This window comes from Leiobunum rupestre, chromosome 3 (assembly GCF_980474605.1).
Source record: "Leiobunum rupestre chromosome 3, qqLeiRupe1.1.hap1, whole genome shotgun sequence".
Classification (NCBI taxonomy): Eukaryota; Metazoa; Arthropoda; class Arachnida; order Opiliones; family Sclerosomatidae; genus Leiobunum; species Leiobunum rupestre.
Genome location: NC_143386.1, coordinates 10,633,698 through 10,657,378, shown reverse-complemented (window position 1 = coordinate 10,657,378; position 23,681 = coordinate 10,633,698). Strand labels below are relative to the sequence as shown.

Genomic DNA, 23,681 nt, shown 5'->3' with positions numbered 1-23,681 from the left:
AACAAAATCACCACCGACAACCACTGTTAGGTGCTGGCATGGTTCTGGGGAATGGTGGACATCGTGAGCGGAATTGGCTGAGCCCACGTTTTAGCGCGAAACCAAATCTATTGAATAATAACAGTCTGTAGCTTTAACCGCAGCCATCATTTTAGGCGCGTATTTTTTCTATGGGAAAAAGCACGGTTGAAGTTACGCGACGTAACACTGATTCGACGCTATAGATTTGTCAATCGTACAGGCGAAAATGAGTAAAACCAATCAAGAATACATGTGTGTTACTAACAATGATTATCCGTGAATATCTTGCATGGCATAACGGCTCGGAATTTTATTTGTTCTTACCTGTGTCACCGAGAAGGGGAAGAGCAAATCCGTTGGGTAAATAATTCCTAGTAGCACCTATGACTTTCTTGATTTATATATTCTGTAGCTACAATTACCTAACAAAATATATCAATATATAACTAGATATCAGACGACCAAGGTCATATTTATTACCCCATATTTTAATTTATTTAGTAATTACGATTAATGTAATTCACTAATCTTAAAAAAATATACAATTCAACAAATGTTTAACGCATACACGTATATCAAGGTTCGTAATGTAGCTGTAAGTCTAAAGATAAAAATAATTTAAATACAATGATTCCAGGAAAACATTTTTAGTCACTTTATATGTCGAAGATTAAAATGCATTGTTTCAGTCATAGAACCACCATTTCGTTTAAGGACGAAGCCTCGAACGATAAATTATAGTAATTTGGTGTACAACAAATCTAGCGTACGATTTGAAATGTCGGTACATTTTATAGCTTGAAAATTTAATTTTGTTATTATTTCGATTATTTTTTTAGTAATATATTTTACATTCAAACAAATAAATTATTAAAACTTTAAGTTTAAGTAATATTTGTGCGCTTTTCAACTTTCGAATTTCACAGTGGCCTTTTGTGTAACGGTTGCCTTTTGTTTCAATTATTTTTATATCGACTGATAACACCAAACAAAGTACGGGAATCCGTTGTTTCGAAAGATCATGTTCATTTGTGTCTTAGGTTCAATTTTGGCGTTCAGTTTTCCAATAACAAACGGTAATTTTAAAATTCATTCTAAATAATCAAGTTAAAATTCTTCAATTATTTGTGTAATTTATAAAGAACACACTGATTGTGGTTCAGTTTTTCTTAAAGCTCACAAATTCTTACATTAAACCACGAATAGGTGTTTCCATAAAATACAGGAGGTCACGTGTAAATGTTTTTATACGTCATTAGCTATAGTTATTGAAAATAGAGAGCACGCTCCCGAGTCGATAAATTTGAAGTCCACGTGGGAAACGCGCGTGCCAATAAAGAACTAAAAAGGTTAAGCTCGTGACGCGGAGAAAAACAATTCATTCCTTTAATTTTTTTATTTTATAAAAACACCTATTCAGCCATATACATATAAATTTAATTGTTTCATAGAATCAGGGGTGAAGCAAAGTCAAATGTTTTTCGGGAAGGGATAAACTGATTTGGTCGTTCTCAGGCCAAGAGTGTGGATGCCTATAGCGAGACAGACAGACAGACAGACTAAAACTTTTTTATTCCTGTGTAGGAAATTGGCATATATTTTTCGTTGCAGGTCACAGATGCGCTCCGAGGGAATTCCAGTACGGCACAATGTGTGTTTGCAATCTGACGTACTGTGACACATTGCCTCCTTGTGAGAGATTGAGGTCCGGTTTAGTAAGCGTCTACGAAACCAGCAAGTCCGGGAGCCGATTTCAAAACGAAATTTTGGAATTGCAATCTCCGTCACTCAGTTCTGCTGACGACGGTTGGTAGTAAATGGAAATAATTACCTATAGTAAACTGAATTATTTTAGATTTCAAAATTAATTTTTCATTTTTGATGAGAAAAAACCAAAATATTTTAGATTTCAAATTTTTTGGTGCGAAAATTTTTAAAATTTGGGATTTCGAATTTTTTACACAAACTTTACATGAAGCCGGGATTAGTGACGCAGTCCTGTAATCCCACGCGTCTGGGAGGCAGAGAATGTGGATGGCCCTGTGAGGACGACCACCAATACCACAACGGGTGGTTGTCATACTTCCGCCACAGGTGTTCAATCAGTATCACCCCGTTGACGTGGCCGTAACTCATCTCTAACTGATTAATCAGTTCATTGAATCAAATAACTATAATGCTGTCCCACGCTTAACTTTGTCTCTTGGACGGGGTGAGTGACCTCCTGTGGCTCATACACCCCTGGAATCGCAGTGAATATAAAAAAAACCTTTACATGAACCCTTAACATGTATCTCCCTTGTTTCTGCAATAGATATTTTGAATAAGATAATACGAGAACTTAGAAAAGATGACCAGATTATCTGGAAAGCTATATTTTAAGGGTTTTAAATAGGGGCGGGGTACAGGAGTACGTTGTCCCTTCATTCAATGTATTTGTACCCTCCAAATTACCCTCCTAAAAATATCTTAAATCACATGTTGGTCTATCATTTTTCAAAACCCTCAAAAATAATAATTATGTTATACCAGAAGCCTCTAACTCCCTATACCGCCAACATAAAACTTTTGAAACGTCTTGTTTTCGACACGGAGCAAAGAAGAAATTAACGCTGCCTAGGACTAGCAAACCTAGTCATCGTAGCGAAAAAGTAGTTTGCCCTCCAAAGCGTCAGTTGTCAAACCTAAAACGTAGGTATAGATCATCGTTGGTTTAAAACTTAAAACGCGAAAGGCAGGCAAGGCTTAAGGTTTTTCAAAGCGTATAGAAAAAATAATACGGAGATATCGCCTTCAGAACTACGATTATTGTTCATTAGTATGTATATTTATGATAGCAAATAATAGTTTTAACATGTATTACCTTTATAATGTAGAAATTACCAAGTTCAACAAAACGAGGCGAGTCTCTCAAAATTTAAATTATCAGCAAAATCCAATGGGAATTCTACGAGCTAAAATGTAAAGAATCGTCTGCATTTTTTTCAAACCATTCCAATGTTAGAAATTTTGTACATCTGATTTCAGATTTCAAGTGATTTCAATATTTAATCGATTAAAGTTATTAAAGCTACTAAATTTACGTGATTTCAAATGATTTCACTGCTGGTTTGTATACCTGAAGTCCCTCGGTATGAATATATCGAGACGACTATATTTTCTGGCCCCATATAGCCTTAACAAATCTATATCCCTCCGAATACCTCAATTTCGAAAACGAGGCGTTTCACGATTGTGGGCAAGTTAGAGGTTTCTCTTATTATAGGCTTCTGGTTATACGTAATATAATTCGCGACAGAAAACTATCGGTACTCCCCCTTTGGTTCTCCATTGAAAGCTAGATAGGTAGCTGCTAAAGCAGACGCTATTAGTTTTTCCTCATCGTTATTCGTAAATTGGACATAATAAATAATGATACTTACATTTTAATATAATTTTTGCATCGTTTGCTTATACTTTGATAAGTTTATTTAAGAGAAAAACGTTTTTATGACTTTTTAATTTGTCTGTAGCAGACGCTAGATCATAGATGCTACCTCGGAGAAGCTAGCGCCGTTACACCACCTAGCTAGACTCGTTTCAGTCACTAATAATATATTCATATATTTATATAAATTAAGAAAGTGCTTTAATTAAATATCGCATTAGACTCGCTATCTGCTCTATTGTTGTGACAATAATTAGCAAAGATGCCATACAATTTGAGAAAAACAAAAATCCGAAATAATCAGCATTTTGGGCGTACCAAAAAAAACATAATTTTGTCGGAGCGTTGTGAGCTGCACCTGATTTTTACTTTTGCACCCCGCCACTAGTCACAGAGGTTCCGAGAATTCGCAGCGTGGCCATCTTTGTTTGTGTCAAGAGTCTTTTAAGATAAGTAAGAAAAATGAGTTGGAGTTCCGCCAGAATTAGGTGGATAATTTAGGGTTCCATAGCAAACAAAAATTGGGAACCGCTGATCTAGAGGCAGGGGCGTATTAACCATTAGGCAAAGTAGCCTCCTTAGCTGACCAATGCCAAGGGGCGCCAAATTTTTCTGTGCCTAAAGGCGCCGAAAGGATTAATCCGCCCCTGTCTAGAGGAACTCTCGTCTTATTGCTGGCCTAAATCCATAGAGTAATCCACTCACATAGTCATAGAGTGGAAGGCAATTAGCGAAACTTGTTAACACTTTTCGAACGCCAAGTCTTGTTTTCGAGGCGTGAAATAAACAAGTTGAAATAAATGGTCTTAGAATAAAGGTAATGTACAATATCTGGATAAAAAATGTTAAAAACAACACCGTCGCTCTTCGGACTATATTTATTCACCCCTCGAAATCCAGCTGGCCGCGGGCCCGTTAGGATTAATGTTTCATGCGCTTCCACTCTTTGTGAGTGGGTTACTCTATGCCTAAATCAAAAAATACGTTAGCCGCTTCCCACTGCTTTAAGAATTTTTATTCAAATTGTCATAAATCGACTAAAATATGCTATTATTTTTATTTCTGTTTCCCAGTGATAATGAATGCTTTAGGAGCAGGAGCATTGACTCCGTTCTTGGTTTATGATCTATGATCATCCAGCTAGGAGAAACAAACACAGCACCCCCCCCCCCCACAAGGAGAACGCAACCCGTCAAAAGTCGTGCCTTTTCTTGCGTACAGTTTTCATTGGTTAGACGCTTTAGCGCCTGCTACCGTCAGAAGAGGAAAATTCGAAAATTGTCTTCCCCCTTTCCGTAAAACGTTCAGCGTAAAGGCTCGTCCAAAGAAAGTTGTACACAACATGCCTTAGCGTGTTTAACGGCTAAATACGTTCTCCTTGTGTGGGGTGCAGTGTGTTTTTTGCTCCTAGTATCCAACAACTTTCTTAGAAGGGCTTATCTCACATTTTATGAACCTTTTCCTAGGAACGTGCATAAATTTCTGCAGTTATCTGATACAGGTTGCGAGCCATTACATTTCACGAACATTTTCGTTCGATCTTTTTTCACAGAAGTGAAAAATTTTATTACCCTTCTCGGCTGACCAAACTTATTATTACCAGGATCAGGAATCCATACCTCTACTTGGAATACTTATCGTTCCGTATCGCGTATGGTAAGATCACTCTGACGGCTTTGGCCCAGCATACGAGAAGAAAAATCCCCTTTGCTCGCGCTCCCCTCTCACGTTGTTGTTTGTTAAGTTAACATAGTGACGTCAAAAAACAGTCAGCCGCATCGAGACGAAAATCTGCTGCTATAAGCATTCCAAGTAAAGGTATGGATTCCTGTATTGAACTGTTGTTGTTCCTCAGGCGCATTTACAATCAGAGTGGATCCACAGGTGCAGTCGAATCGCATTATTGGCTTCGGTGGAGCTTTCACCGACGCGGCTGGAATCAACATCGCCAGTTTAGATAAGAAACTGCAGGACGATATTATCAAATCGTACTTCTCCGAAGAAGGTGGGCCATATTTTGCGACCATGAAAGTGGGCGGTTTTGCGAATACCTATTTTTAAAATGAATTTTCTAACGATTGATCAAAAAGAAATGAAAAATATGTTTTATTTCGTCTAACGTGCACAAAAACATTTAAAGGGCAATAAATGTGACGCGGGGAAAAGTACGGCTAAAATGGCATAATGACACTGTGGAAAGGGCGAAACTGTGGCAGGATATAGTTCTGGGGGATTCCGCCTGAGAGCGAGGGGTCGGACATTCTAAGAATTCCCTTATTTTCCAAGAAATCCGAAATCAGCGTGCATTTCTTAAAAATTCGGAGATTTTTTAAAAATCTTGAAATCGGGCAAGAAATCCCGAAATCCGGTGAGAAGTCGAGAAATTGCAAAATCTCGAAATCCGTCGAGAAATCCAGAAATCCGACGTGAATTCTGGAAATCGGGCAAGAAATTCACTAATCCGACGAGATATCGAAAAATAGCAAAACCGCGAAATCCGAACAAAAATCGAGAAATCCCGAGATCCGACGAGAAATCGAGAAATCCGAACAAAAATCGAGAAATCATGAAATTCAACTCAAAATCTCGAAATCTGACGAGAAATCCTGAAATCCGGGATTAAAAGAAATAACGAGGGGCTAGTCACTCCGCGTAATCGGTGTACAAGCCCGTACCTTTGACTGCACTAATGAGATTACGCGTATTCTTTAGAGTCTGTACTTTTATCAGTGTTGAGTGTGCGTAATCGGTGTACAGGCCCTCTGACAGTGGTTAGCCCCTCGGATAATAAATCCAAAATCCAACAAGAAATGTTGAAAAACCTTTCGTACACATTTTTGGTGAATGTCCGACCTCTCGGGTATGAACTTCAGGGTCACGGTGCAGTTTAAGCAAATTATGCCGTTTAGTTTTCCCAACGCCTTGTTTTGTTGCGCTTTAAGTTGAGAAATCATTACATAACTTCATAAATCATTCCTCTACAAGCTAAAACATGTTAAAAATGAACTATTCATATAAGCATATGATATCATATAATACTGAATCATAATTATCATAATTATCTTACTTTATTACCATTGTTAATTACATTTAAATTTATTTTGTTTATTAACTATGGCCCGAAAACTCTCGACCTTTCAAATAAATAAATAATAAAAACAATGATACAAATAGTAAAATTTACATCGTTAATAAACTCAAAATTACTTTAAAAACGCTTTAAAAGGACTCAAAGGAGTATAACCATTGCAAGGAAGGTCAATTAAGCTTCCAACTTTCCTCACTCGTGGCGCAACAGTCCTTCCCTTCTCTAGGGTTATACTTCATTTAATATTCATATTTGACTATTTCTCGAAATCCTTTTACTGCTCACAGAGAGCTCCGAGATTTCTCAGATCGCGGTCTAAATGTAATCTAATAACGAAACCCATAAATTTAATTATCCATAAATCTGAATCTGTTATTCGTGTTTTTTTTGGTTCTGAAGGCTCTGAGTACAACATGGGAAGAGTTCCAATAGGATCTTCAGATTTTTCACTTCGACCATACTCGTACGATGACGCTGATGGCGATTACGACCTTGAACATTTCCAATTAGCCCCGGAAGATTTTCAATACAAGGTATGATGACTCAAGAATTGAAAATAAGATTATATTTAAACAGGACTGGTGTTTCTATAAAATATGTGAGATCACGACGTCACGTGTAAATGATATTTCGACTTCACTAGCTATAGCATAAGTAACAAAATAATAATAATAATCAGCTGGTCTAATACCCAAGGCCCCAGCCTAGGCCCAAGTCATCTAACGACTTTTATTGCCTTTAATTCAGATGGCCGGGTTACAATGCGTAGGAAGGTGGTGGCTAGCCCTTCATGCCACGCGAGTCAACAGTTCCCTACACTTACTATTACTATCATTGTCATAAGTATGTCAATTAGGAAAAATTATCACCGAACTGATTTTCGGAGCTACACGTTTTGCACAACCTGAGTGTAATTCTCGGCTCAGAGCCCCCAGTGCCTAAATATGCCCAAGGCGAAATATACTACTGCCAAAGCGAGGGGGTGATCACTGTCCTTAATTCGTGTTCAAGCCTTTAGCTTTGACTGTACTAAAGTGATTACGTAATCGATTACATATCTAGCACTACCAAAGGCTGTACTCGCTGTAATCGGTTAACATATTTAGGGAAGTGGTCAGCCCCTCGTGCGAAAGACGATATCATACTCAGTTCGAGTGCAAGTCCAAGTCCAAGTCGCAGATTGTCGAGAATATAAGTATCGAAAAAAAGTTCGGTCAGGTAATTAACATTAAAACAATAGCTATAGGAAGTTGGAGCTGCTAAAGATTTGGAAATTTGAAGTTCACATGCGAAACGCGCGTGCCAATGAAGTAACTAAAAAGCAGAGAAAAACATTTTATACTTATAATTTTTATCGTTTTATTTTATGTAAAAACAAATATTCGGAAATAATTGAAAATATGAATGAAATAAGGAGCTCCTTTTAATTGATTTATAAGCCTAATGCAATGAGTCTGAACATTAGAGAGATAAAGTAAGTAGAAAAACGTGTACTGCGTATCACACATTTGTATAACGCTTTAACTAATAGTTCCCTTTGTATCGACTTATCATATTCTTTTATACACATAACAAAGCAGATCAGGTGAAATTTGCTAGCCGTAATCGAATGTTATCTGATTTACTTTAATTTAAAAATCCGTTAATCAAAAGGTTATTTTAAACAAATTTTAAGTCCAACCCTCTTTGTTCCCGCCACAAATTGCACTAGGAAATGGTGGGTATCCACATTCGATATACACGTCATCACCTACACCTACTAGTCGCTAGATGGCAACAGTGAAGATATGAAGGCGTGAAACTTGAAAGCGTCGATTAAAGGGAGATCCCATGTGGAAAATGCACTGAGTATGAGAGATATAGCGGTCTGATACCTTCTGACTATACTAAAATAATTGCATTTTATTAATCTTTTCGTTTTTCCCGTTTGTTGAATGATGTTATGGAACAACAACTGCAGGATGCGGATAATTCTTAACATTTTATTGATGAATTAAATAGATTAACGCGATACTAAAATGGTTACTTGGATGGTCAGACTGCATCCATGTCGATTGAGAAAGAGTTAGTGGAACCTAGGATCAACAGCCACAGCACCCTACTCAAGGAGAACGCAACCCGTCAAAAGTTGTGCCTTTTCTTGCGTACAGTTTTCATTGGTTAGAGGCTTTAGCGCCTGCGGCCTTAGGAAGGGGAAAATTCGGAAATTGTCTTCCCCCTTTCCGTAAAACGTTCAGCGTAAAGGATCGTCCAATGAAATTTGTACACAACACAGCGTTAGCGTGTTTAAAGGCTAGCTGCGTTCTCCTTGTGTTTGGTGCTCCTAGTTGAAACCAACTGAACTATCAAGCAATCTAGGACAGAGTTTATATACACGGTGATATGGGTTTTTTTTTATCCCAGAAATGGATTTGTATATTACGGCGATCGGTGGCACGTCAGATTACAAATCTCAAAACCTTTTTCCCAAACTTATGATTACAAAGCGTTTGTGTCCGCTTTTGCAGGTTCCTTATATTCTTCAAGCAATGTCGATGTGCACCGAGCCTCTGTATTTGTTTGGAACTCCCTGGTGTTGTCCATTTTGGATGAAGACCAGCAACAATGTGACTGATCCCGGCATACTCATTCCCGAAGACAGAATTTATAACGCATACGCCAACTACTTCGTTAGGTAAACAGTAGCGGCGCTAAGGGTGGGCTGAAGTGGGCTTTAGCCCCCCTGCATTTCTGAGAGGGGCCACATATTTATATTAAAAGGGCCACATATTCATAATTAAGAAGCCACATATTTTAATTTATGAATTTTCATTATCTCTAGAAATTTGTTTTATTGCCAAGAAACCTTTTTTCTGGAAAAAATCTTTCCAAATCGATTTGTTTACTCAAAATGGTAGTAGACCATAAACATATGGATTCGGGAGGAAGGTAACGGAAATTGAGATAAAGTTGAAAAGAAAGGGGCTTATGGGAATTTAGGGAAATATCCCAGGCATGCACGTGTCCCCTCCAGGTCAGATACAAGGTCAGTAGGGGGTACACAAAACGCGACGAGAGCCGCAACAATAAAACGACCTTTGCTCTTCTCGCTTCCTGGAAAATTTTGGGTTTTTTCGATTTCACCACTTTTCCGAAATATGGTCAATCCAAGGTTCCCGCTAAGGGCCACAAAATTCTTAGGGGCCACAAAATAATTAGCCCACCTGTGAAAAAACCTTAGCGCCGCTACTGTAGGTAAACATTGGAAAGTAAATACGGTCACATCTTACCGATGAGTAGCCATTTGTAGCTTTGGCCAGTGCAAGTCGGCATGTGGTCCTCTTTACACAGGGGGAAGAGAAAAAAAACGATAATATTTGATTTTAGCCAGTCATAGAACACGTTGGAAAAGATCGACTGGTGCGCCGTAGAAATTAGAGAGAAGAATGGAAAGTGTAGCCTTGACAAGGCATTAAAATAATATAATTTTTTTTGCGGAAAAATATGGAAAATTTTCATTAATAACTCCTCAGAGTTCTGTTTATTATGGTTTTGTAGGAATCTAAACAAAAAACACATTTATCAAATCTTAAAGCCTAGGCCTTAGCATTTGACGCAAAAAATTATTTACCATTGCATCCTATTTAAACATTTACTTGGTTCCAATCAACGATAAGTTATTTATCGTCGATTGGAACAAATAATAAATATAATATTAATCGATAATTTCCAATGAAAATTAAATTGTTGGGCTTTAGAATTTTATGAACCGAGCTATATCTATGCGAAGTTGTAGCAGACAACAGAAGAAATGACCGTGTTAAGTCACAAACTTTAACCGGAAGAGAGTAGGTTTATACTTGAAGTCGGAAATGCGACCGACTTTCCGTTCCTCTAATTTCTATGGGTGCGCTTGGCTGACGGAGCAACGCCACCAGTCGGTCAATGAGGTAACTAAATAACGCGCTTTGCCGAAACTTGGACGATCTTGAAGGGAAATCGGCGCCAGATTCCGTAACGTACCGAACTTGCTCTTTTAAGAGAATTAAAAAAATCCTTACATTTTGTAAAGACCATTTTTTTTTCATTCCCGAACAACTTCAATAAGTTAATTTATTGGTATCAGTTTCCTAGGCCTTGGAGAAACCCAGCAGCGGCACCGATTCTTAGGCGTTAAAAACCTTAAAAACGTTATATTATTTAAATTTGAATGTTAAAGGATAAATATATAAACCTGGGGATAATAAAACATTTACATACTTTATTTATTTTCAAATTAATCGTTTTTGCGTTACAGTAAAAGCGATATAAGACCCAAAAGTGTGTCAAATCTACCTTTGTGCCCGTTAAAATATTTACTGAAAGCAGGAATCCATACCTCTATTTGGAATGCTTATCCTGCTCCTGCCGTATCGCGTATGGTAAGATCACTCTGACGGCTTTGGCCCCGACTACCAGTGAAAAAATCCCCTCTGCGCGCGTTCCCCTCTCACGTTGTTGATTGTTAAGTTAACATAGTGACGTCAAAAAAACCGTCAGCCAAATCGAGACGAAAATCTGCCACGATAAGCATTCCAAGTAGAGGCATGGATTCCTGCTGAGAGCTAGTCTCACAATAGACTACATAACCTACTAGTTGGAATAGTATTAGCAGCTTTATATTTAGTCTATGGTCTGGCGTGATTTTCTCTCTTCGATTTACTCGCCCAATACGTTCTAAAACGCCTCACTCGGCGGCGCTGGAGTGGAGAAAAATTTCAATTTTTAATGACATATTTTTAACCCTCTCTCCCAATCCCTCTCCTTTCTTCGCGACAATCTCTCGTTAAATATTATACCGTACTGACACACTTTTGGATGTTATGTCGCTTTGGATTACAGAAAGTGAAAATATTACCGTTAATAAGCCTTAATCGACCGAAACACGAGCTAGAGCTAGGGCCAATTTACGGCGCTTAGACGCGTTTTACTTGCTTAAAGCGTTGTACATTGTAGTTCCCTCTCTAGTTGTATTCATCCGCGTAAAAACTCCAGAAAGGAGAGAGAAAAGGCAGGAAAATTCTTGAAAGTACCGTCTCTCAAAGTGTCAATGATACCCAGGGGCTAAAATAAGGATTTCTTAGAACTGCTCAAAAAATACCTATACACAAAATCAACAAAACTCAAATAGCACGGCCCAAATCCGATTTTAAAACTTAAAATCCGAGTTTTAGAACTTCCCACTATTTTCGGCCCTGCTACTGATAAATTCACTATACCCAATATTTGAATTTCGCGAAATTTATTTCAGAAATACATAGTTGAGGACGTAGCCACTAGGGGGTGCAGATTTAGAATACCTACCTCTTAATAACAGGTATGTGATCTTCAAAAATTAGGCCTAGACCTTTGCTTATGGGGACTTTATGATAGGCTTATGTTAACACTTAAATCAATACAGACGAACATGTATAAAATTAATGTGATTTTCCATAGGTTTTTGGATAGTTATAAAGAACTTGGATTGGACTTCTGGGGCCTTACAACCCAAAACGAACCTTCAAGCGGATACTTCCCTTTGCAATTTCCGTCTCTGGGCTTCTCGGCCGCCTCCGAAAGAGACTTTATTAAGCTATATTTGGGACCAATATTGACTAAAAGCGGATACGGAGCGGATCGCGTGAAACTGATGGCCATGGATGATCAACGAATTTTCCTTCCCAGATACGCCGATGAGGTAAAGAATGGCAAAAACGTGAAATTTTCAGCGGGTCTATGATGTTACCCCTGTTGCACCCCCTTTGGAAATGTCATATTCAGCGGGGTTTTCATTTTAAATTACTTAAAATTCTACAGAAAGTTATTACAGGGAGCATAGAAATTGAAACTTTGAAAAATATTTAACAAAAGAATCTTGGCGCCGCCACTGACAATGTTTGATAGAAGACACCCACAACGGGACACTGAAAGTGGTAAAAATGCAAACTCGGTTTACATTTGAACGACCACAGCCTTTTAGAATTCTGAAATATAAGGAACTCCTAAATTAGTGTGAAGTGTGGCTATGGTGGCTCTGATGATTATCACAGAGGCGACGTGCTAAGCTAGACTCTTAGACCACGTTAAACCTCGTCTCGAAGTTCATTTACCTCCTTTGCTCTTTTTTAAGCAAATAAAGACGTGATTTTACGCGGAACTAATTTCCCGAAGAAGTTGGGAAGAACATGAGAAATTCTCCAAGATCTTTAGTGTGAGAACTAATCAGTGTTTCTTGGTAACATAATAAACATAAATATTGACATTGAACGATTTCGGTTGATTACAGAGAATGTAACTCATAAGTACGTCATAAACGCTTCTTTAATGAACCATTAGCGAATAAGTAGATAAGTCCATTATGAAAAGGGATAATAAAGCTAAACCCTACAAATTTGAAGAAATTTAAAAACTTACTAATAGCTCGTACCGATAGGTCTTCGAGCGAAAAAAAAGACACGAAACTCGAACCAAATAGATCTTCGAGTGAAAAACTAAATTAATTTAATTTTGGTTCTTTATGGAAAACTTTTTCACGAGATATGTAGTAAATTCCGTTACTTCCAACTTCGTGACGTAAAAAGCGTCATCAACTTTGTAGATGTGAAATGGAAGTTACTGAAGCGGATTTAAAAATGGGCGTTATTTCGTTTCCATGGGAATCGTTTCAATAGCACAAGAAATATATAGAGTTTCCAGCCCACTAATTGTTCCTCGTGAAACCAGGTCTCATTGTTATTTTTTCTATGGAATAGATTTTCGCCGACAGTGACTGTGACAAGTACGTTTCTGGAATTGCATTTCACTGGTATTCCGACAGACTTTCGCCGCCGCAAGTTCTCGACGAGACCCTCGAGAGACATCCTGCTAAATTTATCCTGGCCAGCGAGGCTTGCTCAGGAGCCTTTTCCGCGATTAGAGTCGCGCTGGGAAGTTGGGATCGAGCGGAGAACTACGCCCAGGACGTCATTGAGGTTATTATTATTATTAGTGAAAGGGGTGCAACCCCGAACCTTTAGACTTAAAAAGCCCAATATCGAACACAAAACGGAGAATCCTCTTGGCCGGCTGATACATACCAAGGATGCTCGAATCTTTGGGCCGCGTAGTAATCGCACCTACAAAGCACATGAGAGGCGGTTTCCTCCTCAGCCTGACATGCCCTACAGATTGGATCATCACTGATTCCAATCAGGTAAAGATGTCTCTTAAGGGGACAGTGACCTGTTAGTAGGCCAACGACCAGCCTGATATTAGATTTGGACGCGAGAGCAGCTCCTTAGCTCTCTGCCTAGATGGGCCCGAGATTAATTAATAAAAATTGAGGTTAATGCACTTTTGATTCCCATGACCGGATACCGAAAGGACTTCTCGTAAACTTAACATAATGAACCCTCTCCGCAAATATGTCACAACCGAATTTGTAAGTTTACTTGCGATGTTTAGAGATAGTATTCGTACAGTTATCGTAATTAGAAGTGTTCATGGGAAACGTACTTTGTACCCTTAGAGGTGGCAAGATACGATTTTAGTAGTCGAAATTCAACAGATAGGTTGTACCGAGGGGTTGAACACTTCGTTAATCGGTGTACACGCTACCACTAATGATCATGTAATCCACATATTCATAATTACTTTGCGTAATCTTTAAGTACTCTGAGTATTCTTGGGGCACTCCTTGATTACGTAATCGGTGTGCAGACAACTCTGTAAGTGATCAGCCCTTCAAGACGCACCGCCCTTGCTAAATCCGAAACGTTGTTACGTATCGGCGTTGATCGTTTTGAGTAAAAGTTTTGATGACGCCACTAATAGACGTGAACCTATTCAAGTATATTTGGACCATTTTTAGGATTTGCAGCATTCAACGAGTGGATGGGTAGATTGGAATTTGGCCCTTGATGAACTGGGAGGCCCCAGCTACATTCACAATAGCGGAGATTCCCCAATAATTGTTAATGCCACCGCCCAAGAATTTTACAAACAACCTTTGTACTACGTTCTGGCTCATTTCAGGTAATTGTTCATTAGGAAGTGCGAGGGCCTTTTCTTCCGACCGCGTCCTATTTAAAGATGCCCAAAATCCAATTTCTGCGGAGATCAGCACGGAGCAACGTCCAAACATGCTCCAGATCTGTTTTTGTTTCGGATCAACTTCGAGCTGCTCTGAGTCAGGACGAGTAGCCATTTCAGATTAAAAATCTCTTCAAATGAATCCGGGAATCAAACGCAAAGAAAACAATTTTTGAAACAGCCGGAGATGTACAGACCATGACCCCGAGAAACTCGCCGTTCATTGGCTGTCGTTCGCCGATTATACGGGCGCCATTCATTGGCCACTACAACAAATCGCGGCCTTTTTGAAATACCTATTTCGCGTAAAAAACGGTAGCCATTTTTCTTGGTCGAGTTCGCCGCAGTTTTTAATTTATTAAAATTCGAATTTAATCTATAATATTGAGTGACGATCGTTTTTGAAAGGAATTATACAAGAGGAATCGATAGAAAGTAGGTTATATCGGCGTTTCACCATCCCTTTAATTGCATAAAAATCAATAAATTCAAAAAAATAAGATTCAAATAAAAAAAATTATTTGATTTCTATTATAAAATAAAAAAGTGTCAACCCGGAATATTCTATGAACCGACTAAAAGTTCCAGCGAATTAATTGATTTTAGAGAATAAAACTCTGAAATTAAACTTAACAAAATTTATTAACAAAAACTCCCCTAACATACAAACTTGGCTTGGAGCCGAACTAAAATTCTCTTTGGAGACGACTTAAATTTGGTCTTTCGAGAGACCCCGCGATGATTTAAAATAAAACTAAATACATTTGAGTCTCAAGTATTTTTAAAACTACAAAAGTATTGACCGGAAACAAGCTCCTACACCTCTTCCCTCGACGCGTCACAATATTACCGGAAACAATCCCAAACGAAAATTATTTACCAACTACCAGTTATCAAATTACAATTTTGAACATACAGTTCTAAGGTGTTTACAAAAAATAATTTGCCAAATTACACTGCCAACTCTAAACATTTTATTATACTTATAAGTTAGATTTAGTTGGCCGTGTTTGTATTCTGCTCGCAGTGAGAAATTGTGAAAAGGCTTAGTTATCCTACAATTATTAAGCTCGCTTGTTAAATTCAATTATTTAATTTTAATTTAATTGAACACAATTTCAAAAAGTTATTCATAAATCAAATGCCAAATTAATTACATTAGAGATTAATTGGCATTTACAAGTAATTACAAAATTAATGACATTTCGCGAAAGTTTCAACAATGATAACATATCTAACGAATCGGATGATGGTTTTACAGCAAACTCACTCCGAGGAACTCCGTGAAAATTGAGACAACTGTGGGCAATAGCAGTCTGTCAATTCAAAACGTTGCATTCCACAGACCAGACGGCGGAATCGTCGTTCACGTTCTCAACAGGTACAGCCATCACAGCCCAGCGATTATTCTTCATGACTTATCTCCAGGCTAGTACTAAATGTTTATTTTAATTTGTTTATAGTGAAAGTAAACCTGTGAAATTACGTATCGAAATGTTGGATGGCCACTTTCTACAAACGAACATTTCCGCATCTTCTCTGCAATCATTCGTTTATTGGCCTTCAAAAACAAACGAGGTCTTACAATATGAGGTTGAAGAAGTTGACACCGTTTCGTTTTTATTTGAAAGTGATTCTACGTACGACTAAGTTAATTTGTCTTAGATTTCGAAATAGTCGTTACTAAATAAAAGTAATTTTATTAGATAATTTTGGTCTTTGGTTCCTTGCCGCATTTCTTAAAGAAATAACCGTGGAAAAAAATTATATCGGCCATTCGGCTACCACATAACCAAGTATATAATACCAGAAGAAAATAGGGGGAAGTACGCTTCTAGTCAGCTTTGGAAAGGCGTCACTTTTCACGAATTTTCGCGCCAAAACGGTTTGGCGGGAAATCGCGGATGAATACATCGTTTAAAAAATCAATTTTTCTTAAATAGAACAATTGTAACATAATGTCCTTCTCATTCTCTGCTAATTGAGCTAAGGCGTATTTGCTTTCGTCGTTTATAGCCGAGTTGAATCAAAACAAAAGTGGAACTACTTTTTCAGTTTGGTTTATTATGCGTAAAAAGGCATTTTCGTGGGTCACACGACGACTTCTATGGCTCAAAGCTACAGATACGTACTTCCCCTATTTTCTTCTGATAATACGCAAATAACGAATTACCGCAAAAAGAGCATTACACAGGGTGTTAACTAAAAAACGATACAGGGCCCATAACTCAAAGTTTATTTTAGCTAGGAATTTGAAAGTTTCAGGACACAGAACGTGCAGGGGGTAACTTGACAACGGAAATTTCCATGACCTTGAACCATATCTTCAAAGTCATTCAATATTTATCTCGAGAAGCACTAGAGAACTTTATAACTTTGGTACCACCTAATTTGATTAATAACAAGTCTAGGGAATTTAGACAAAACCCGGAAGGTCGTAATGAAAATAATGTACTAGAGACCAGGTTGAAGGGCTGTTATCTCGAAAAGTACTCACGCTAGAGTATCGAAATTTGCTAATGACATACAACTCATGGTTTAAGGTCATTCAAAGTTTATCTCGAGAACTAAAGGGTTAAGAGAAATGGTTCCAATTTAAAAAGTGTGTAAATTGAAATTTTAAGTCAATGTCTTTAACCCGATGCAAAACACCATGATGAATCCTTTCTCTAATTAGTTAAAGGTCATCCGAGTTTGAAAATTCTAAAGACGCCCTACCAGATTAGTATGCCTAGCAAATTTCGTTACTCTAGCATGAGTACGTTTCGAGATAACGGCCCTTCAACTTGGTCTCTGACTCTCTGGTACATTATTTTTTTATGACCTTCCTGTTTTTGTCTACATTCCCTAGACTTGTGGTATCAAAGCTATTAAGACCTAAAATGTTTGTTTCTCGAATGGTTCTCTAGATAAATTTAAAATGATCTTAAAAGACATGGTTCAAGGTCAAAAGCTTTGGAGGAGCGAGACTGCGAGAGCCAAGCCCGCGGATGGCTGTCAGCCTGAATGTAATCTGCGCTCAGTCGCTAGGATAAATGTTATGATGTTGGTCAATCGCCGTCGCTCTAAAATTCTTGTGATGGGCAACGTGGCTACGCGAAATCTAATTTTCATAATTAAATTATGCATATTTTAGATTCAACGAAAATAGGTATAAATATTATCAGAAAAATACCTTTATTTACGCTTATAAACTGATGTTGTAGAAGTATAGGTATTTACATAAGAATTACAAGAAAATTACTTGGCTGGTTAAAATGAGCTATTCTGAAAAGGTTAACGACAAACGGCTGTTCCCTGATTGGCTTAAGTGATTACGTAAAACACAGAAAGGCACCGCCCATCTCAGCCCCAGAACTGATGGTAGAAATTATAATTATATAGTTCTATAATCATTTATGATATTACTCTGTACACTGGGAATGATTATACGATGAAATGTATTAGCATTTAATAGACGCTTTTATAAAACCTGTTCAGTGGTTTGCCTAGAAGTAGTAATACCGAGAGCCAGGACATACTTGTAAAAGCGTTATATTTTAATATAGAAGGGCTAGTTCAATAAATCCCGCTCTTTTTCTTTCCCCCTACGCGCATGCGCGCGAGTCACTGAATAAAATAGTCACGTGTTTATGTTACTTAGATTTGTAAGGCTACACGCGCATTTTTTATTTCAAGGGGTGCGTGCTAAATTGAACGAGTCCTTCTATATTGAAATATTAAGCAGCGCGCGCTTTAAAATATAACGCTTTTACAAGTATGTCCTGGCAAATCGCTGAACCGGTTTTATTCAAGCGTCTATTTCGCATGGGCATCCGGAATGAAACAAATTCACGCGCACTCTCAACTTCAGCCTTACAAATAAACATTAGTAACATAAACACGTGAAATTTATATTCAGTGACTCTCGCGCATGCGCGTAAGGGAGGAAAGAGAAAGAGATCGGCATTTATTGAAGCGCCTGTTGTCTAAAAACATTTTCCTAAATATCACCAAGAATGCATTTATTTATACCTAATCATTCTAATGATAATGAGTGTTGAAACGATATTCAGCGGTTCCCATCATGGTACACCCCTTAACATTCAATCAAATCGGGCAGGTATCTCATTGGATCCTTAAATCTCCCACCCCTTCCCCCTTTCGCGACGGTGAAAAGCTAAACATTGGTGCCCGCGGATCGTAAGAACTTCATTCTACCGAAGTATAAAAAATTCTAAGTCCTGCTTACCAAGCCGAGCAGGATTTCTGTGTAATAAAATAAAAAGTAAAATTTATTTTAAAGACAATACACGAAGATAATATAACGAAAAGTTATTTACTTTGATAAGAATAAGTTTCCTTACTTCGAAAGGCTTAGCGGTTTGTTGTAGTTATAAGGAGTACTTGAAGTGACTTTGACGTTGGGATGGACGGTTGGAACGCAGGGTTTACCTGAAGGTTAAGTCTATAAACTCTTGTATTGTTATTGTATACAACATCACGTAACAGACAAAGGTTATTTACTCGGTGGCGAAGAGCTACTGGATCATCATTTGGGAAACGTCAACAGGATGAAGAAGGATGATTACTTAAATTGAGCGGGTCTTCGGTAAACGGGGAGCGAACTGGTGAAGCTTTTTTTTGAAAGTACGAGTTGGGTAATAAATTTTGGAGATCTAAATTAACGTTTGGTTTACAATTAGTAGCAGCAAATAAAATCATTTAAAATCCAATTAATATAATACTTAATTTTAGAATTTTTTTTACCTATTCACGACCGAAAACTATCTCCTCGCCTTCTTTTGCTTGGCGACGAAAACTAGGCTACGTTCAGTGAAGCTTAACGGTCTTATACCGTTTTACGTCTGCGTTGATTCCGTTGAGACTTTCTATCCTGTACTGTTGAACGTTTTTACGGTACGGGGGTATATAAATCCATTAATCCATGTACTGTTGAACGTTTTACGGTACGGGGGTATATAAATCCATTAGTCAATGTCCTGTAGAACGCTTTTTTACGATTGTTGTAAGTTTAATAAAATATCGTCTGCTGTGTCGTCCGCAGATAACCTTCCCGCGTGCTGTGACGTCACGATTTCGTTTATCAACGAAGAAACCTGCTCTTTCAATCGTTTAGTTTGTTGAGTTAACGTTGTCAACGTGACGTTCAAAACCGGATTTTACAAAAATCGTTTAGTGAAAAAAAGTTGTCAACGTTGAGAGCGTTGAGCTTCACTGAACGATTCGAGCTCGGCAGCCAATATTCGCTTCAATAAAACATCTTGAAGGAAATCGCCCTGAAGTAATGTTTCCGAGAGTCAGTCTCTGTTTATATAGTGCTGGTTGAACTAATTGTAACTTTTCACCTGTAATATTATTATTATTCGTGGGTTGGGTGGTTGGATTAAGCCCAACCTAGCACTTCGACTAGAGGTCTATTGTGCAGCCCCAGCCTTTTGGACCTGGAATAGCCCAGTCTCCGCCGAGATAATGGAAAGATCGCTCGTTCCCAGCCTGTGCATACCAAGATGCTCCAACCTTTGAGCCGCATAAAAATCACAGACACAAAGGACACGAAATTGAGTTTCCTCCTTTGCAAAAGCTTGACCTGTCTCTCAGCCATAGCGCCATGCACATGGCTGCGAACCAGGCCATTGGGTATTGGAATAGCAGGTTCAGCACCTAAGAACCTAGCCTCCGCACCCTCCTTGGCCAGAGTGTCGGCCTTTTCATTACCATGATGCCTCCTATGACCAGGCACCCAATATAGTTGAACCCTATTATGGGTGCCCAGTTGTGAAAGTTGATCCAAACTACTAAGAAAAAGTTTAGAAGTAATACTACACTGATTAAAAGCCTTAAGGGCAGCCTGGCTGTCCGAGAAAATCTGAACAGTCTTGCCCCGATACTTCTTCTTTAGGCAAAAGTCTACAAAAAACAAATTGCAGAGATCTCTGCCTGAAAAAACCGTATCGAAAACGCCGAGGCTCTCAAAAAACCAAACTTCTTAGTCTGACAGTAAACTCCAGCACCCTATTCCACCTTAATGGTAGCTTTCTAGCTTGCCCGTTTCCTTTGGGATTAGCGGAAAGTGCAGTGGTTCTAGTCTCATTTCTATTTCTCTGGTTAAAGCAGACGCTATTGTTTGTTTTACTCATCGTGTAACCCTTCAGGTTAATCTTCCCTCGCATACTTACATTTTTATTTTTTTGTGTTTTATTTACTTTTGCTATTAGAATTTCCCTCGCACTCTTGACCATTATAGATACTAATTTAGCTATTTATCGATAGTTAATTTTAAGTATTCTTGTGGTGTATAGACGCAAAAATTTAAACACGAAAAGACCGCCGCTGCGCACGACGTGATGCGCAGCGGATCGCCTTTTTTCCCTCTTCGAAATTCGCGTCGTAGCCATGGCGACAATGTTTAATGCGTTTGTCAAATGGCGCGTACATCGCGATTCCACCCTAATGTCAGCCTTCTAGCTCGCCTGTTTCCCTTGGGATTGGCGGAAAGGGCAGTGCTTCTAGCTAGGAATATAATACTGCGTACCTGGAACAGAAATTTGTATTCCCCCATCACGGACTCGCTGTTTTAGCTTCGGTAACGCGAGAGCTATACAATTTCGGACATAGGAGCATAGCGCCATCGTATAAATTTTGCCTACTTTTCATTCTATTCACAAGGATTTTTTGTACAAGTTGAAACACGAACATTCAACCTGGATTCTACGAAACTAATTTCAGAGACGTTTATTTAATTTGAAGACAAAATAAATAAATCTTTAACACGATTTTAAAACCGGCACGCATTTCTAACCAAGTCCCAACGAACACGCGGACGAAATTTTGACTACGGTGTCCGCTAGGTGTCTCTAGTATCTTATGTCCGAATTTCCCACATTGCCAGGCCTATGAATCCCATAGCTCCCCTCCAGTATTTCCATCCTCCTAGCTTCTAGTCTACTTTCTATTTCTATGTGCAGAACGAGTTTAGTGGAGCCACCTGTATGTAGCACAGTGGATTTTGCCCCCCTCCCCCCTGTGACTATGTAGCATTAATAAATCACAACAGTACAGCCTCGATCAAAAGTTTCTGGCCGTTTTCTCTTTTATTTCTATTTTACGTAGAGAAGCGGGCCCTCAGCTAGTTGTGTGTTTCGAGGCACTCCACCCCTTCAAGGCCCCTCTGCCCCTTTTCCCCATGCCAAAATTATCGGGGCACCCTTTTCCCCCAGCAAAAATAACATAAAACTCGTCTTTCTCTCTCGTCGCAAACCCCCTGTACCCACTAGCAGATGTGCTCCCCCTCATGACGAACAGAAACAAATACGCTCGTCCCTTAAAATTTGAAGAGACCGAGAGACCGCCTCGCCTCGCAGAACGGCGGAAAGGCCGGGAGTGTTGAAAAGCTTGCCGCATTCCTCCTCCCAGCTTTGACAATGTTACCTACTGCTACCCTGACTGAGTATAAAGACTCCGAGAAACCGAGCTAATAGGTTTTCTTGACCACAGAATAGCGTGGAAAAAGAGGAGCCAATACCCATACGCGCAGATTTTACCACTCGGCCGGTTTAACAGGAGTATAAAGACTCCGAGAAACCGAGCTAATAGGTTTTCTCGACCACAGAATAGCGTGGAAAAAGAGGAGCCAATACCCATACGCGCAGATTTTACCACTCGGCCGGTTTAACAGGAGTATAAAGACTCCGAGAAACCGAGCTAATAGGTTTTCTCGACCACAGAATAGCGTGGAAAAAGAGGAGCCACTACCCATACGCGCAGATTTTACCACTCGGCCGGCTTAATAGGGTAAGGCAGTCCCGATTTCGTTAGTGACTAATCTAAAGCCCGAACGTCGGTAGTTCAAGGTCGACTATAATTACTTCAGCGTGGGAGGCGGTGGGACGTCGTTGGCGCCTCGCTATCTCTGCCTATAGGCTAGTCGAACCACCACCAGTGACAAAGCGAAAGGTAATCCCGGTTTCTCTCTGTCCCGTGCCACCTTTATCTTCGCCCGGTTCGCCCCCCGCCTTTGGTACCCTTACTGACTAAGCAAAAACACAAAAAAGGCTATAGACTATAGTTGAACCACTAACGAAGCGAAATGCAGCAGCTTCTCTCTCCGTCCCGCGCTGGCCTTCTCTTCGCCGCCCCTCCTTTGGCTTCATGACACTGATGAAAGACTAAGTAAACATTCCAGAAAGCTCGGACGTATGACCAACGTACCAAGCGCTCCTTATAATATAGATAGATAGATAGATAGATATAGATACCCTCACGAAAATAATATGCAGTGAAGTTTAATTCCCCACCACCATTAGGGCGCGAGCAAAGCCGGAAATAGCCAAATCCCTCCAAAATGACGTCATGAATCGGATTTGTGGTTGTAAAGTTCTTGAAGAAATAGTGATGACGGAAAACATGAAAATGAACCCTAATTTAATTTTTAAGTGAAGCAAAGCAAGGGTGAAAGTAGTATTTAAAATAATATTGCTCGAGACCATGATATTTTTTGCTTCACCCCAAATAGTGGCGTCGAAAGCATATTATTTTCGTGAGGGTATTCTTTCATAAAAGCCTTCATTCGGCTCTCTACCTAAAATTGAAATAAAATGGCTGCCAAGAGAAAATGGCCTGAAACTTTTGATTGGGACTGTATACCTTCTCTAAATGTTTTACCAAAATAGTTACACAATATTTTATTTTACCAATATTTCGCTTTTTGCAAATTGATTTTTTATGACGTCTGCTTGGGGTTTGTGGTTGTTCTAGGATTCGACTATTGTGATTGGCACTGTTTATTTTAAGTGGTTGGAATGAAGAACATTAGTTTTTGCCTGTTATCATAGATTTAGCTACCAAGATTGAAAATTTGCCAAGAGACATACTTTTGAGAATTGTCACTTTTTTCATTGGTGTACCTGTACACTTCAACAATGTTTATGTTCAGGTGAATCAGTTTAATTAAGTTAAGATATTGAAATTGACCAGAAAAGAGCCATTTTACTCAGGGGTAGGTAGTTAAATAGAAGATAACAATCAGCTCATATGTTCACACACTATACCATGCCATAGACAAAACATTTTCCAAAA

General features: G+C 38.8%; 1 protein-coding gene and 1 long non-coding RNA gene across 3 annotated transcripts; one reads left to right on the top strand and one right to left on the bottom strand.

The window, feature by feature from the left end:
- Nucleotides 1-1,002: 1,002 nt before the first annotated feature.
- On the top strand, nt 1,003-16,253 carry LOC149949459 (putative glucosylceramidase 4). The gene is made up of 10 exons (XM_090169422.1): nt 1,003-1,097; nt 1,633-1,827; nt 5,304-5,453; nt 6,936-7,069; nt 9,044-9,210; nt 11,991-12,231; nt 13,286-13,504; nt 14,383-14,546; nt 15,865-15,984; nt 16,067-16,253. Exons 1-10 carry the CDS (start codon nt 1,043-1,045, stop codon nt 16,251-16,253), a joined length of 1,632 nt encoding a protein of 543 aa, XP_090025548.1. The 5' UTR covers nt 1,003-1,042.
- A 902-nt stretch (nt 16,254-17,155) lies between these two features.
- Nucleotides 17,156-23,441, bottom strand: LOC149949458 (uncharacterized). Of its 2 annotated transcripts, none has more exons than XR_016479811.1 (3): nt 19,353-23,441; nt 19,110-19,261; nt 17,156-19,037 (listed from the first exon to the last, which is right to left on the bottom strand). It is a non-coding gene; the product is annotated as an uncharacterized LOC149949458 (long non-coding RNA). The 2 variants fall into 2 exon arrangements; XR_016479810.1 differs by having other exon boundaries at nt 17,156-19,261; nt 19,353-19,882; nt 19,952-23,441.
- Between the last annotated feature and the right edge of the window lie 240 nt (nt 23,442-23,681).